Below are 15,905 nucleotides of genomic sequence, written 5' to 3' on the forward strand. Positions count from 1 at the left end.
GCGGACCAAAAAGCAGCAAGTTTCCGCAAGTAGAGGATTATCTGCTTAAATATATAATTTTGTTACGCAATGTTGGATAAGCCGTTTCTCACAAAATGCTGTATTTTAAAGAATGAGAAATAGCCACGGCACATGGAATCAGTGTCTCGGATTTGGTTAGCCGAGGCTTGATTCATTTTATGAAGAGAAATGAATTTTCTCTTTGACAAAGAACAACATTATGCCAAAAAAGATGAATGATTTCAACCATTTTCATTACTTTGTGATTGAGAAGCGTAAAGTGAAGGAATGTTTGATCTCCCTTATAGGAACCGCAGGTCAGATGCCAATCAGTTTCCATATGGCACAAAGTCGAACAATCGATAAGAAAGGAAAATACAGTGTTATTGTACGCACTACCGGAAGCAAAAAACAACGATGTACCAGTACTGCAATGCTTGCTGTAACAGCTGATGGCAGAAAGCTTGCACCTTGCATTGTTCTAAAATGAAAAACAAAGCCTAAAGCAAAATTTCCGCGAGCGATCCACGTTCGTATTCAAGGAAAAGGGTGGATGGACACATCACTCATACAAGATTGGATATGAACGGTTTGGGGTAATGTAGCAGAGTCCCTCCTTCGATACCCGGCCCTTCTCATGCTGGACAGTGTTCTTTTTTTTCCGGTATGTCATTCAGGTCGTATTGTCAGATCGTAATGAGAAGAATATTTTTAGTGTCCGTACTTCAAACTCACATGTCTAACTCACCTGATCTAGCCTATTTAACTTTTCAGAAAAAAAATCTCACATAGGAATTTTACGCCAAATTAAGATAACCGCATGTGAGTTGAAGCAATTGTGTTTATATTATATTTGATGTATCTTTTAAATGTAAATGAATTGTAAATAATTTAAGATTTGAATCTTGAATAATAAATGCGTTCAAAGTTTTTGCCTGTATTTTTTGTCTAAAAAGTGCATGAATTACACGAGAAAATACGGTATTATGCATTTTGTTGTGTGTGTTGGTGTGACAAATAATATTATTATTCGTATGTAAGTGTCTTAAATGAAAGTGATTAGGTACATTTTCTTGTAACCATTTTTATGTTTTCTTAGTTTAAGATTTTAAATTTAATGGTGAATTTGCACTGTAACAGTAGATATGTATGCCTTTTATCCTGACCTTTTTTCACGTAGGCTGTGGTGGAATATATGTGATGAAATCCAAGAATTTTAAAATCTTCCTCTTTTTGGTTTCTAAAAGTTGGCAGGCATGCAAAGGGGGCTACAACCAAGGCTAGTAGGTATAGAACAGTAATCTGCAATGACAGGAATGAGATGTACTGTGGTATTGTGCACAAACAATCTGGTTTAAAGGAAGCAAAATTACAAAAGTGGACACACAAAATGCCACACTTTCCTGAAAGATATTTTAATTAGACATAAATGGGAGCAGAGTTACAAAAGAGATGTGGAGATGAATCCTAGAACTTCATTCATATACTCAGGACATAAAATTATTTACAGCAACAGGGACATAAACAGCAGAACATTGTTGTTCTTTGGCTTGGCTGTCTACATTGAAACGGGACATCCTCTGAGGACATGAAGTATGGAATCCTCCAAGATGATTTTAGAATTTTGACTGTTGCTGGTTTATCCCTGAGCAGAAAACAATAATAAAAATCTGTTGTTCTTTTTTGACAAGAAGAAAGTTAGAAATGTAAATGATTAATTATGAAGAAGATGGAGTGCAGTGGACATTCATTACCTGTTTGCTGGTTTTGATGAGAAAATATGCAGTGACCTTTGAAATATTTCATTCATGTTTGTAAAATGGAGAAGATTGGTTACAGACAATTTATTCCAGGGAACTCAGGGCAGCTATAAGAGAGGTTACGAATACTGAAATACTCAATCAAATGTCCGAAAATGAAAATATTACATTAAGTTCTGAGCAGTTTGTATTGAGACTCACAAACAATAACCATATTAATTAGGGACTCAATTACTCATATTTTTCTTACGGAATCTGCTTTAAATCTATAAAACACGAACTGTGCTATATCTTGTTCTATCATTTGTTACTTTCTTATACATTTTACATGTTTTATGTTTTTTCTGTAAATAATTCTGTAGCCTGGTTATAAAGATGGCCAACTCCTTGTAGCAAAATTTTCAGGAGAGGCAAAAAACTGTTTAAACTATTTTCACATAAGTGGTATTGTTAAAGAATTGTCTACTGATTATACAATAGCAATAGTCTGTAATGAAATCATAATTTCTGTGTATTTTAGTATGCTTTAAGAGATAATTATAGTTGAAATATGGAGACGGCCGTATTTGTAACCAACAATTGAAGACGGCTGCCTTTCTCACCAAGATGATTTCTGGTGGTGAGGACTTGGTAATAATAAGGCGTGACGGATGTAGTAGGCCTATATTGAAATTCTCCAGGTTAAGTAACGAAAAGACTCGATGTATGGAAATGTAACATTTTAATAACACAAAATCGCTACCGTAAAGTGGGGTGACTTTGAACGGCGAGGTGACTAGGAACAGTAATTTAGCGTTTTTCTAAATTTAATGCTGCACTCTACTGTGTAGATAAGTAACTGTAGTTACAAGCGTTAAAAATCACCAATAATCGATACTTTCAGATGATTTAACAGTCGATATGAAATAACGTAGTATACCAACTCCAGAAATTAAAATATATTCTGGAAATGTCGTTCTTATTTCTAACCTCAAATACATTTGCCTAATATTAGAAGTATTTTAAGTTTCAGAATTCAAAATGAGTTCTTGTGGGCACGGTAAACATCTTGAATGGACATTTACAGAAAGCAAAACATTTTATATTTATTCTTTGGTGACATAAAAAAATAAAATATGAAGACTTGTCTTTTAAGGGGCGACTTTGAACCAAGCTTTGAACAGCAGTTCCGATATTCTTTGACACTGACAGATCAGCTGTTCAGTGATGGCTGATGGTTTGTTATGATTAAAGTCATTCAATTCGTTTTCAAAAGGCCTGTTTTTATATAATTTTCTTATTTCATAAGTAGGTTAGCACTCATTTCCATTATTAGGAAAATTTATCCATAATTGTATGAAAAGATTTGAGATCGTTAAAGAAAACTCGTAAATAATACTCAAATTTTTAAAATAAGTTACTTTCAAAACTACATTTATATACAAAATACTATGCTCTTTCATATCATAGGGGTGTCATTGACCAGTACATGGTATGACTTCCACAAAGTAGACAAATGTCTCTATGTTCAAAGTGACCCCGAACCATGGGGTGAAATTGAACAGTCAAAAATATTTTTAAATAAAAAAGTGGGGGGGGGGGGGGGGGATAAAAACATATAGTTTGCTTTGTCACATTCAGTAACACCTCTTGCAACTTCCCAAAAAGTCTATTGTCAATATCTTGAGAAGTTTTGGTTTTATTTACAAAAATAATTTTAAAATGTTCGAAGTATTTTTTTTGCTAGTGGCTTTACGTCGCATCGACACAGATGGGTCTTATGGCGATGATGGGATAGGAAAGGCCTAGGAGTTGGAAGGAAGCAGCCGTGGCCTTAATCTACAGCCCCAGCATTTGCCTGGTCTGAAAATGGGAAACCACAGAAAAAATACAAAACTGGTCACATATTGTAAACTATTACAAACAAAGTCTGATAAATAACATCTTAATTATCCAGTGAAACAAGTTGATTGACTTCAATTTCATGTCCCTCATTAGATTATGTTTCATTCAAACACTCACATGCAGGTTGTGGATTGTCAGTCATTAAATCATTGTTGTTGTTGTTTATTACTTCTGTATACCACTTAATATTTTCAATTTCATTCCACTTCTCACCATAGTTTTTTCCTAGTAATGCTTGCACGTCTTGAATCCTAGACACATTTACTTTTACTCCAACCTTAAGTTCATCAGGGTAAATGTCTATTGGTTTTGTCCCTTATTTTGTAAGAGACAAAGATAGGTTTATTTCAAAACTATAGTTTTGTTCACCATCGACACCTACTGACTTTGGTTTCTTGGTCAAAACTAAATTTTTGACTTGTGAAATATTAACATGAAGCATAGATGGATCTTTTAACACAGGCTTTTGCTTCCGCTTTCTAGTCTTCACTGGCCCAATCTTTTCCTAAAAGTTTGACTGTTCCATGCTTACTAAATTCTTCATGTTACTCTTCAAGGTGCACAATAGTATCTTTTGTCTTAACAGTTCTTTCGATTATACCATAAACTCGATCACTTGGCACATAAGAGTGGCCTGTGACAAGACACAAGTTCAAATTTTTTGGATGGAAGATTTAGTTCTTTGCAGCCAAACAATGCACATTGTTAACAAGGTTGTATTTTTGTTTTGGCCTGGGCACTCGTCTGTCACAAGCTCATGCTCTGCCCAAGAATAAATTGATATTTTCTCTTTACGCAGAGCTCTAGTTCCACTAGAGCATCCAGAAACCTCTGTCAAATTGTAGCAGTATAACTGCCTTGAATAGTATGTGCTTTGATCTGGAATCTTTGGTAATGGCACATTCTTTTGCACATCATAGGACATTACAGCTACATTATCTTCACCTTTTTTCATGACATCAAAGAATCCCGAAGCAAGAGTTTTGTGTACAGATAATTCTGTTTTCAGTTTGTTCAAGGCCTCCTCATTTTTTCAATTTTATTTTTTCTGAAAAGCGCAGACAGGTTGAACATACATATGTTGATGGACTCATAAAGCTTATGTTGAATCTAGTCACAAATAAGTGTCAAAAAAAGGACTCTAACCTTTAAGTCATCAGGAACTGATACTTAATACATATTCCACATTTAGATATAGAAAGAATTGATTCAAGATAAATATGAGTACTTCTTGCTCTACTATAGTGCGATTCTGTGCCTTTAAACTGTTTGACAAAATCTATGACTGAATCAATTTTCTTTTGATAAATGCTAGTGTTCCCATGACCAACTCAAATTTCAACAGGGATTAGAGATCCATCTTTCTTAAATCTTGTAAAAACTCCTTCAACCTCCAACTCTGTGTTTTGTAATGCCCAAAACTCCAATGAATGTCTTCCTAGATACTTCTATTCTGCTTCCTGCCACAGATTTGATAACGTATAGGTAACTTACGCCTTTTAATAGATCTTGATCCATCTCCAGGTCTGTTTCTTTTAGGTGGATCTGTTGAACAATATTTCAGAAGAAAGGTATCTTGGCTGGTTTTGGATTTAATGGAATAAAATGCACTGTGAAACCTGTTTATAACTTGCATCTTCAACAAGTTGCAATTTTTCTTTCTTCTGTGGCCACATGAAGGTACTTCAGGTAATCCCTTTGGTCCCTACCTGAAAACAAACCATGAAATTAAAACAAAAACCTTAATTTTATATCAACGGTTATTATATTAATACCCTAAAGGTCTAAAATTGACTTAATATCACCTAAGGTAAACTAAATCAGTAGAAAATACTTTGAAGGTATGTACAAGGTAGTGGTAGTTGTTTGTGTAAGGTTAAATTACAATATAATACTAACCTCAATGTCTTCTGTTTTGCTCTTTTCCAATTTGATGGATTTGGAATTATCTTCCTTCCTTCCTTCCTTCCTTCCTTCCTTCCTTCCTTCCTTCCTTCCTTCCTTCCTTCCTTCCTTCCTTCCTTCCTTCCTTCAATTTACACCACCTTTCATTATTTCTGTTGGTATAGTTCAACACAGAGTTAATTAATAACTGTTTATTAATAAACTCTAATAATAAACAATAATAGATGCAGAAGACATTGCTTGTCAATACAACTATAATGAATGTCATGAGCTTGTGAGGTCACGTGACAGAGTAAAGCCTTGTAATTGTTGCTTGGTGGAGTTGGCCGTTTTTGTCACCAACATATTTTAGGTCTGGCTGATTTTGTAAGTAAGACAAAGGTTTAAATATAATTTTAACATGCTTCTGGCCGTTTTTGTCACTATAGACTATCATGATTGGATTCCCTACGCTATTTGCTCTTGAAATCTGTCATTATCTCAATTTGTAAAAAAAAAAAAAAAAAAAAAAAAAAAAATGGAGTTGGCCATCTTTGTAACCAACCAGGCTACAGAATTTTATATTTTGTTCAAAATTTCACTTCTGTTCTATCAAGTCAAATGCTAAAGAACCTCTGAACACAGCATATGCCAATCATCAGTATACTGTAAAGTACAATTTGTTGGAAACTACTGCTGCCATAACATTTATTAAATGGTGCAATTAAGAGATAAAAGATTATACATAACCAGTTGTAAGTTACGATTTTATATCAATTAGTGTAAATACAAAATCGGCTATCACTAGTTGCTGCAACTGTCTGAACCGCCATGACAGGTTCTCACTCTGCTGCCCTATGGTCTGGCAATGACACCACACAGCACTGCAGTGCTCTTTTCACAGGCCTTATGGGAACGAGGCAAAATATCAATTTTTATCTCCAGTGTGTCGCCTTAAAATATATTTGGCATGATTTTGCCATTTGGCCATTAGGAAAACATAAGGTACATTTTCTCCATTGTCCCTACAGTAAATAAGGCAATGTTTGGGAGACTTACAAAACTAAGTATGTTCTGAGGAAAGTCAATTTCACCAATATTTGTTCTGAAATTAATCAGTTACACACCAACATTTCTAAATGATTGCCTTCAGGCTTAAAACCCCAAAAACACAAAAATGAATGATAATGTTCTAGATAAAGAGGAAATGTTTGCTTCCCTCAAGTTTAAGATTAAAAAATGTTACATAAAAAATAATCTCACAATCAAATTTAAATCACCTGTCTTTCAAATCTCTTGTCTGTAATAATTAATTAATAATTAATTGGACCATTAGAGAGCAACATTTTTATGAGAACTATTTTCAGGCAAAGACATAATTATTGAGCAACAAAACACTGGTTTCTGCATCATTCTAAATTATGTGAATTCATCCATATACTCAATACCTTGCTCACTGGATTTGCTACTGCCTGCCTGTCCACCAGAAGATTCACCATTCAAACTCATTTCTTCATCATCTGGAACAGCATCTATTTCATTGCCATGCTCCAACAGCCAGTCTAATGCTTGCCTCTGGTTTGAACTAAGAAGACACAAAAATGGAAGTCACTGATTAACAGACCACAATTATCAAACAAAAGAATCAGCATTTAAATTGAACATTGAAAAGAGACTGACTGTTGAATATGAAAATACTGGGGGACAATTCCAATACACGTAAGTCTATCACAGACAACTACTTTTATTTCAGCATGCAATTTGCAAGCCTCAGTAAAATGAATAGGCACATCCATGATTCTATTATTCCCTGCCTGTCATAAGAAGTGACTATAGCGGGAACCCAGAAGCTTTCAGCTTGAGAGTGTGAGCTGGCGACCAAGGGACCATTAGCTGAGTCTGGCATTGCTTCCACTTACTTGTCCTAGTCGATCGCTTACTCTCTTCCAACCCTAATGGTATGAGGTTTACAAGGCCTAGGCATTCATATTCCCACCTTTCGTGTACTTTCCCTTTCTTTTACAGATACCTTCATTCTTTGAAATGCCAGACCTCTTCTATGTTCCCTCTGATGAGTGTTAAAAGATGGCTGCACAGCTGTACTTCTTAAAACAATCACCACCACTTTATTTACAGCTAGCTCTGGTATCTCTTCTATTTACTGAGTCTAGCCATAAATACTGCCACAAACTCTTTTTGAATAACTGAAATATGGTTTATTAGAGATTTTTAAATTTCCTTTCAGTATGTTATAAAAACACACATTATATGCCATTAGCACTAATGAGTATTCAAAATGTCCACTGACAGCACACACACACAGTCTTGGAGTCTGTTGGCCAGTCATCTATTGCAGAACAGACAGTACCAACCAGAAAATATGCCACTGCTGTCACCAGAGAATGTTTCAAACTTTCAAGCACAGTCAAAGTCCAGAGAAGTAAGTAAGTAAGTCAGTAAGTAAGTCAGTAAGTAAGTAAGTCAGTAAGTAAGTAAGTAAGTAAGTAAGTAAGTAAGTAAGTAAGTAAGTAAGTAAGTAAGTAAGTCAGTCAGTCAGTCAGTAAGTAATTCGTCTTTATTCGTGGCGAAGTTAGGAATCGAGACCCTCTCTTACACCTAACCACAACATTTAAAGTAATTAACATACATATATTTTTTTAAATACAACAAATCTTTTTTTTTTTAATAATATAGCACTAATTGAAAATATGGAGATAGTAATAAAAGAAATAATTATTGAATGTACAACATGACAATATAAATGAACATGATAATAATTTTAAAACTAACACTAGTAATAACAAAAGAAGGAAGCACAGTTAAAAAAACCTATAACTAGCAAATACATTTCTAATTTTTATGAAAATAAGCTCATTGATGCACTCATTCACACTACGCACATCAAACAAGTCAGCTAGAGGTATTCAGCAAGTGATTTCAGCAATCGATCTTAAATCTCCTACGAGAATGTAAATCCCTAATGGTAGCAGGGAGGGTATTCCACAGCCTAGAGGCAGTGACTACAAAGGAGCAGTTATAAGTCCTCGAGTGACTGAGAGATACTGTTAAACAGGAGCCAGATAGTGTATTGTGGTTGTGATAGGAAGAGAGGTAATTAAAGTTTGATGATAGATAATTCGGTACACCTGAGTTTAGAACTCCATGCAGAAGGAACAACATGTGGAGACTGCAACGCTCATGAACACGAAGCCATGTCAACTCCCTATAATAAGGTGAAATGTGAGAATCATATCGCAGCTTAAATATAAATCGAATACATAAAACTCCGTTCAAGCATCTTGTTACTGTCTTGAGTTGTGTCCATAAGTTCAGTGTCGCAGTAGTCTAGAATTGGTAAGATTAGGGATTTTACCAGTTGTATTTTAAGATGTTTTGGAAATATGGAAGAGTAGCATTTGAGAGGGAAAGATTTCTTCACTTTACGGCATGTTTTTGTCACTTGTTCAGTCCAGTTTAGTGTCTCAGTCATTATAACACCTACGTTTCTTACTGACGTACAATAGGGCACGACAGTATTATTTAAAATAATTGGGGGTACATGTCTACTTTTTAACAAGTTAAGGTTTCTTTTGGTACCAAATATATTAGCCTGAGTTTTGTTAGGATTCATTAACAAGCTGTTATATTTCACACACTCATTCAGTCGTCATAAGTCAAAATTTACTCTGTCAATGGCTACATCTATGTCTTGTGGACATGAGTGATAATAAATCTGAAGATCATCTGCATAGATATGGTACTTGCTATATTTCAATGTGTCCCCTATGTCGTTCACACCAACAAATAAAAGTGGGCCCAAAACCAACCCCTGCGGGACACCTATTGACTTGTTATGCCATCCTGAGTACATTGTTCCCACTGATACTCGTTGCCGACGGTCAGTAAGGTAGAAGCTAAAAAATTTAAGAGATGTCTCATTAAAGTTGAGACTACGGAGTTTCAGCAGTAGTAACCCAGGACTAACTGTGTCAAAAGGTGCTGCTTAGGTCCAGTACTGTTGCTACAGTCGCATATCGTTGGTCCATTGCATGTCTGATATCATCCGTAACCCGCAGTAATGCTGTCCTTTTTTAAAGCCAGATTGAAAAGGGTCATGGAGGGAATTCTGGGTCAGGTATACAGTGATTTGTGCATGAATCAGATGTTCGAGTGCTTTTGCGAGGGGTGGAAGGATGGACACAGGGCGGTAATCTGATGGAGAATCTAAGGTAGCATTTTTCGGAATTGGCCTTATTAGTGCGTCTTTCCAAACATTAGGTAATACACCACTGGTCAGGCAGTAGTTGAATATGTGATATTGGCAGTACAGCCCCGATGATATTTTTAATTAATTTTATCAAAATACCGTCATTACCTGTCGCATCGGAAGTGATAGAGTATAGCATACGTTTAACATCACTTGCGCTAACGGTGTAGAAAGAGAACTGGTCGCGCTCGGAACGGCATGTTGAGTTTGTGGGATTAGCCGGTAATAGAACTGGAACAATGTCTATATTTTCCGGGCTTGCAGGCCGTGGTCTAGGAGCATATGATGGTTCCGATGTTTCAATGAAAACTGCATTCGGCATCTTCAAGGGTTCTGAATGACTTTTGAAGTTCCCTCCCCGTAAAGACGATTCATATAGCTGCTGAGGCTTCCACAGCTGCACCACTGAAACCTAAGATGTGGCTTCGCTACAGAGATGATACCTTTGTAATCTGGAACGTTGGAGAGAAACAACTACAGCGGTTTATACAGCATCTAAATAGCATTAACATCAAATCAGTTCACTATGCAGACAGAAAGCAAAGGAAAACTCGCTTTCCTCGATGCTCTGGTAATAAAGATGGCTGATTTAACCTTGGGAGGTGGTGGTGGTGATTACTGTTTTAACAGGAAGTACAACTGGGCAACCATCCTCTATATAACACTAATCAGAGAGAAAAAATGGAAGGGGTCCGACACTTCGAAAAATGAAAATATCGGCCAAAGGAAGACAAGGACCACGAAGGGCGTGAAAATGAAAGACTCCCTAGCCCTCGCAAACCTAATAGTGTCGGGTCGGAAAAGAACAAGAGTTGACCAAGAGAGGTCGGATAGGATAGATTAAAGTGAGGAGCCTGGCACAAGTAAGTGGAAGCAATGCCAGGACTCAGCTAAGGGGCCCGTGGTCGCCAACCCACGCTCCAAAGTTCAGAGCACCTGGGGCCTTTAACCTTGGGAGACATGGTGTACCGCAAGCCGACCTATACAGACTGCGCTATCTGCAGAAGACGTCCACCCACCACAAAAATACAGTGTGATAAAAACGCTAGCTGACCGTGCAAGAAGAATTTTTCAACCTCAGCACTTAAAAGATGAGCTCAGCCACCTTAATATGAAACTATGTGCTAATGGATACAGCCATAAAAGTAAACAGCGAGCACTCCATCCCAGACATCCTACAACTAGGGGGGAAAAAAAAAAGACTAGTGGCCAGCAGTTAAAGCCTTTCTGTCATACAATGGAAAGATAACTGACAGAATAGGGAGGCTACTGGAGTTCCATGGAGTAAAAATCATATATAGGCCAACAAAGAAAATCCAGGAATTGCTTAAGGCAAGTGCCATCTACTCTCCTCAGCAGGGGCCTGTTTCTCAAACCAAGAAGTTGGACAGTGACAAGCATTACTAGTGACAAGTACCGACAAGTTTCCATGTTTTGTTTCTCCAACGGAGTGACTAGCGAGTAGTGAAAAGGGAGTGGTGACAAGCAACTGACTAGTAAGTTTTTGACAAGTTACAAGTGGTCTGTTTCTAAAACTGAAAGCATGTCACTTGTTAATAACTACAATTTCTGACCCAGGCTGGGACACTAGTCAAATTATTCCCTACACAAGCATGAGTTGCATTTACATTTATGAAAATAATGTAGATTAATAAGATTTCTGTATTCAGAAATTTGTTGGTTATTGATTTTACTGACTTTTCTTATTCTAGTATACTTGTGCAAGATATGTCATCGGAATTTGAAGATGATGTTGGGCTTGTCCAAAGAAGAGTAAGGACTTATAGTGAAAGAACCATATACAGGTTCAGAAATCCTTTCCAGTTTAATGAACAGTTCAGACTATCAAGTGGAAAATTTGAAGAAATGCTGAATATGATTGGATCTCGGTTACAGCAATTCTGAGAAGTAATTCCTTGAGTGAGAAGCTTGTAATAGAGGTTGCCCTACATCGGCTTGGATCTGGAGGGCAGCATCATACATTGCTGATATACACGGTGTAAGTAACATCTCTGTATGTCATGTGGAGGCTGTCAACATGTCAGTTTATGTTACGATGCTCACTGAACATAACAAAAGTTACGATTTCCACAGATTACGAGGCATGCTATTGGTCGTGGTATGTGTTGATGGTATCTTATTTCTAATTGAGGCACCTCATGACAATGTAGAACAGTATGTAGACAGATATGACAATTACTCTATCAAAGCAATGATTGTGTGTGGACAAGATAACATGTTTTATTACATAAATGCTAACTGGCCAGGAAGCGTTCACAACTCAAGGGTGATGTGAATTAGCGCACTATATAGAAAAATCGAAGAAGGCTGTAGGCCAGTAAACTAAGGTTACTACCACTGCAAGTTATAAATCTCATTCCGTATTGACGGTTGTCACTTTACAAATAAAAGTATTTATAAAATTCTCCTTATCAGTACAAATCAACTCATCTAATAGATGCGCCAACAACCTTGTGCAACTGTAGTAGAACTGCTGAAGACACATATGTTAAACTTAGTGAACAAGAAGAAGAGCTAGATGCAGAAGACATAGTCAATGTACACCAGGCACAACTGTTACAAAACATGAATGGGCACGAATATCTGCACTCAATCATTTTGTGGTGTAGGCAAAAAGTGAATTTTATTGTTATTTATAAATATGCATAATTTACAATCTACTTTTCTAATAATAAAGAACTTAGAGAAATTACACAGAACAGATCATCGCTTTAAAATGAGTCATAGCACTACTTTCTCCTCTAATTTTCCAAAGCATAGCTACCTTCGCCATTGCCGTAACGATCTATTTACAAAAGAAACCCACAAACCAGAACTCCTATTACTGTGATCCCCTATAGTCAAGATAAGAATTAGGTAAAAAAATTCCACCGGATCGATACTTTTATTATTTAACCTTACGCTAAATTTTATGTCATAAAAAATTGCAATACATATTTCAATTGCTTGGCAATCATCATCAGCTGTTTATCTTAACCCGCGAGTGGTCGCTAGCCAAAATGTAACGTGAGTGGTCGCGCGTGAGACTTTCTCTCACATCAAAATAAATATGACATTTTTCAGTTTTATGGGGCGTAAGGCTGAAATTTACCACTGAAATCAAACGCACATTCTACCTTATATATTTTAGATAAAAATGAAATAAAGAAAATGAAATGGCGTATGGCTTTTAGTGCCGGGAGTGTGCGAGGACAAGTTCGGCTTGCCAGGTGATGAGGATGAAATGATGATGAAGACGACACATACACTCAGCCCCCGTGCTAGTGAAATTAACCAATTATTGTTAAAATTCCCGACCCTGCCGGGAATCGAACCCAGGACCCCTGTGACCAAAGACCAGCACGCTAACCATTTAGCCATGGAGCCGAACATAAATATTAATTGATTAGCTGTTTATTAAAGACACAAATTGCTACTTAAAATAACATATGCAATGTACATAAAAGTAACTTCCGTCCTGGAGTTGTAAAAATATAAAATCTCACACATGCATTATATCTAGTAATATTTACGTAAAAAGCAAGGTTTCTGAACACAATAACATTTTCAAAAAAAGAAGTGCTCATAATACAAATACTAACGCGTACAACAGGAGTAAGTTTTCCGCTCCACTTCAACATAACACTAACGCCATTGGTCGCGCAATGAGAGAAACTCCCACGCAGTGCGCACGGTCATATAGGAACCTTTGTTCTGACTAGGGGAGGGGATGCTTACCCTTCAAACGTGAATCGCTCTATTCACGACAGTTATAAACTCGGCTAGAAGAAGGAACAGTCACCTCCCTTTAATCACTGTGAAGTAATATCACAATACAAAATAATCTGAGAGAGAATCTCATATAGCGACCACTCGCGGGTTAAAGCTTAGGCGAAAAAAGCATAAAACATTTCATAATTAATATTTGTTGGTAAAGGACACTTAATGGTGAGGGAGGGTGGGGAGGGGGATGTTAAAATTAGATATACAAATTAAAAAGCTATTTCTAAACTAAAACTTCCTAAAATTCCTTCTATGGTACTACACTAGTTCTTCATTAGGTTCAACTGAGTTTCACTCAATACTCAGTTCACTTGTCTTGATTATATGTTGTCCTTCATTTTTCTAGACCATTCTTATTGTCTGCTAGAAGAATTTATGCTGACTATGGTCGAATTTGTTCAGTTTTCATTTAGACGGATAGTTTGAAGTATGACCTGTAACCGGCAGGAAAGATATAATTATTAATTAAAAATATTTTTGTTTGAGATTCTGTTATCCAAATAAATTGTACGTATTTGAAAAGAATTGTAAAGGCCGAAACTTACCCCTATTCAGTAGTTCGTTGTGTAAATTTATTTTAAATCTTTTAAAAGATTGGCACATTTGGTGTGACCTGAAACCGGCAGAAGAACGTGTTGGTTATTTAAGAGAGTTATTATGCTGTAAAGAAACTATTTTAAACTTAGCCCTGTCCAATTTATTCTGGTTACAAAGTTTACTTGTTTGTTTCTGTCTCTGGCGTCTTCGACCCAAAGTAATAGCTGTGTGACAAGTGCGTTTTACTGGCTTGGCTTGGAGGGGGAAGGGGAAGCGAGAGCGTGTTGTCATTTGTTCACAATTAAGTATTTAATTTATTTTCCACCTAATCGATACAATGATTGCAATCATTATTGAAGTGCGATACGGACCACGAAGCTAATTTTATGTAATTTGTCATTTGTTGTCGAGTTAAGGGGATTGGTTTCTATTTGTGACGTAGCTGCTTTGTGATAGGTTCCTACTTTCACTGGACGTATTCGATTGCTTTCTAATACTTCCATGTATCTTAAAATGTGTTCAAATAAGGGGTTTCTTTGTTCGTTTGTTTCATTTAAATTTTTATCTTTATTAAACATTTTGTCCAGAAATATGTCTATACTTTCCAAACTACACATTAGTCTTCCCTTATTTAGTCTTTTGATAATTACGAGATCCTGGTTGATTCTTGTAAATTTGTGTCCTGTCTCTCTCATATGTTCGCCCATTGCCGAAAACCTTGTGTGTGTCTCTGCATTAATATGCTCCTGATATCTTATTATGAAATTGCGCCTGGATTGCCCGACATATGTGGCCCGATACTGATTGCATGTTAACTTGTAAATTCCTGAGTTTTGGGACTTACTTTCATTATTCTCGTTGACCTTGCTATGATTAAAGAACCTGTGTCTAGTGTTACTGTTCGTTGAGAATGCTATCTCAATGTCATGTTTCCTGAACAAGTTCGTGATTGTATAAATGTTCGGATTATTAAAAGTGAACCTCACACATTTTTTGGTCCGTTTTGTTTGTTTAGTTAGACTCGTTTGCTGTTTATATTTGCGTTTAGTGATTAGACCGTTGATCATTTTTAAATTAAAGCCGTTAAGGAGGGCTTGTTGTCGAATGAAATTAAGTTCTTTATTCCTCTCTTTATCGGTTAGCGGAATTTCGAAGGCTCTGTTAACAAAGCTATGATAAGCAGATTTTTTCTGTGATTCAGGATGTAAGGAGTTGTTATATATCGTGGTTGGAGTGAATGTTGGTTTCCTGTATATTCCAAAATGAAATTGGTTTCCTTTCCTAGTTGTAGTTATGTCCAAAAAATTGATTGAATTATTTTCCTCTTCTTCAATAGTAAATTGTATTTTGGGATCTAGGTTGTTCAGGGAGTTCAAAACACTAAGACTATCGTTAAGGTCCTTGTTAATTATAGCATATGTGTCATCCACATAGCGTACCCACAGGTCTAACCCTTTGACGTGGTTTACAATTTGGGTATGTTCAAGGTGGTCCAGATATATATTGGCTAATATGCCCGAAGCTGGGGCTCCCATTGGAATAGTTTTGGTTGAGTACAAATTTCAGTATTGTCATAAAATCTTCTACTTCGGGTTTGCTTATCCGTTTATTTTCTAATAAATTGGTCTTTTTGATTTTGATGGTTTTTTCTATGGGAATGTTAGTATACATATCCTTTATATCGAATGAGCATGTAACATGAGAGGGTTTAAGCTTGAATTCCTTGATTATCTTGCTAAAATCACTAGCATTTCTTACAGTTGTATCTGAATAGAATTTATAATTTTTTG

General features: G+C 36.3%; 1 protein-coding gene across 1 annotated transcript in view; it reads right to left on the reverse strand.

Annotated features, from left to right (window-relative positions):
- Window positions 1-15,905, reverse strand: part of Kpc2 (Kip1 ubiquitination-promoting complex subunit 2) — a 172,601-nt gene that overhangs the window by 82,599 nt on the left and 74,097 nt on the right. The window contains exon 4 of the mRNA XM_067145781.2: window positions 6,977-7,113. Within this exon, the coding sequence (XP_067001882.2) occupies window positions 6,977-7,113 (137 nt within the window). The remainder of the gene's footprint in view (window positions 1-6,976; window positions 7,114-15,905) is intronic.

This window comes from Anabrus simplex, chromosome 4 (assembly GCF_040414725.1).
Source record: "Anabrus simplex isolate iqAnaSimp1 chromosome 4, ASM4041472v1, whole genome shotgun sequence".
Taxonomy (NCBI): Eukaryota; Metazoa; Arthropoda; class Insecta; order Orthoptera; family Tettigoniidae; genus Anabrus; species Anabrus simplex.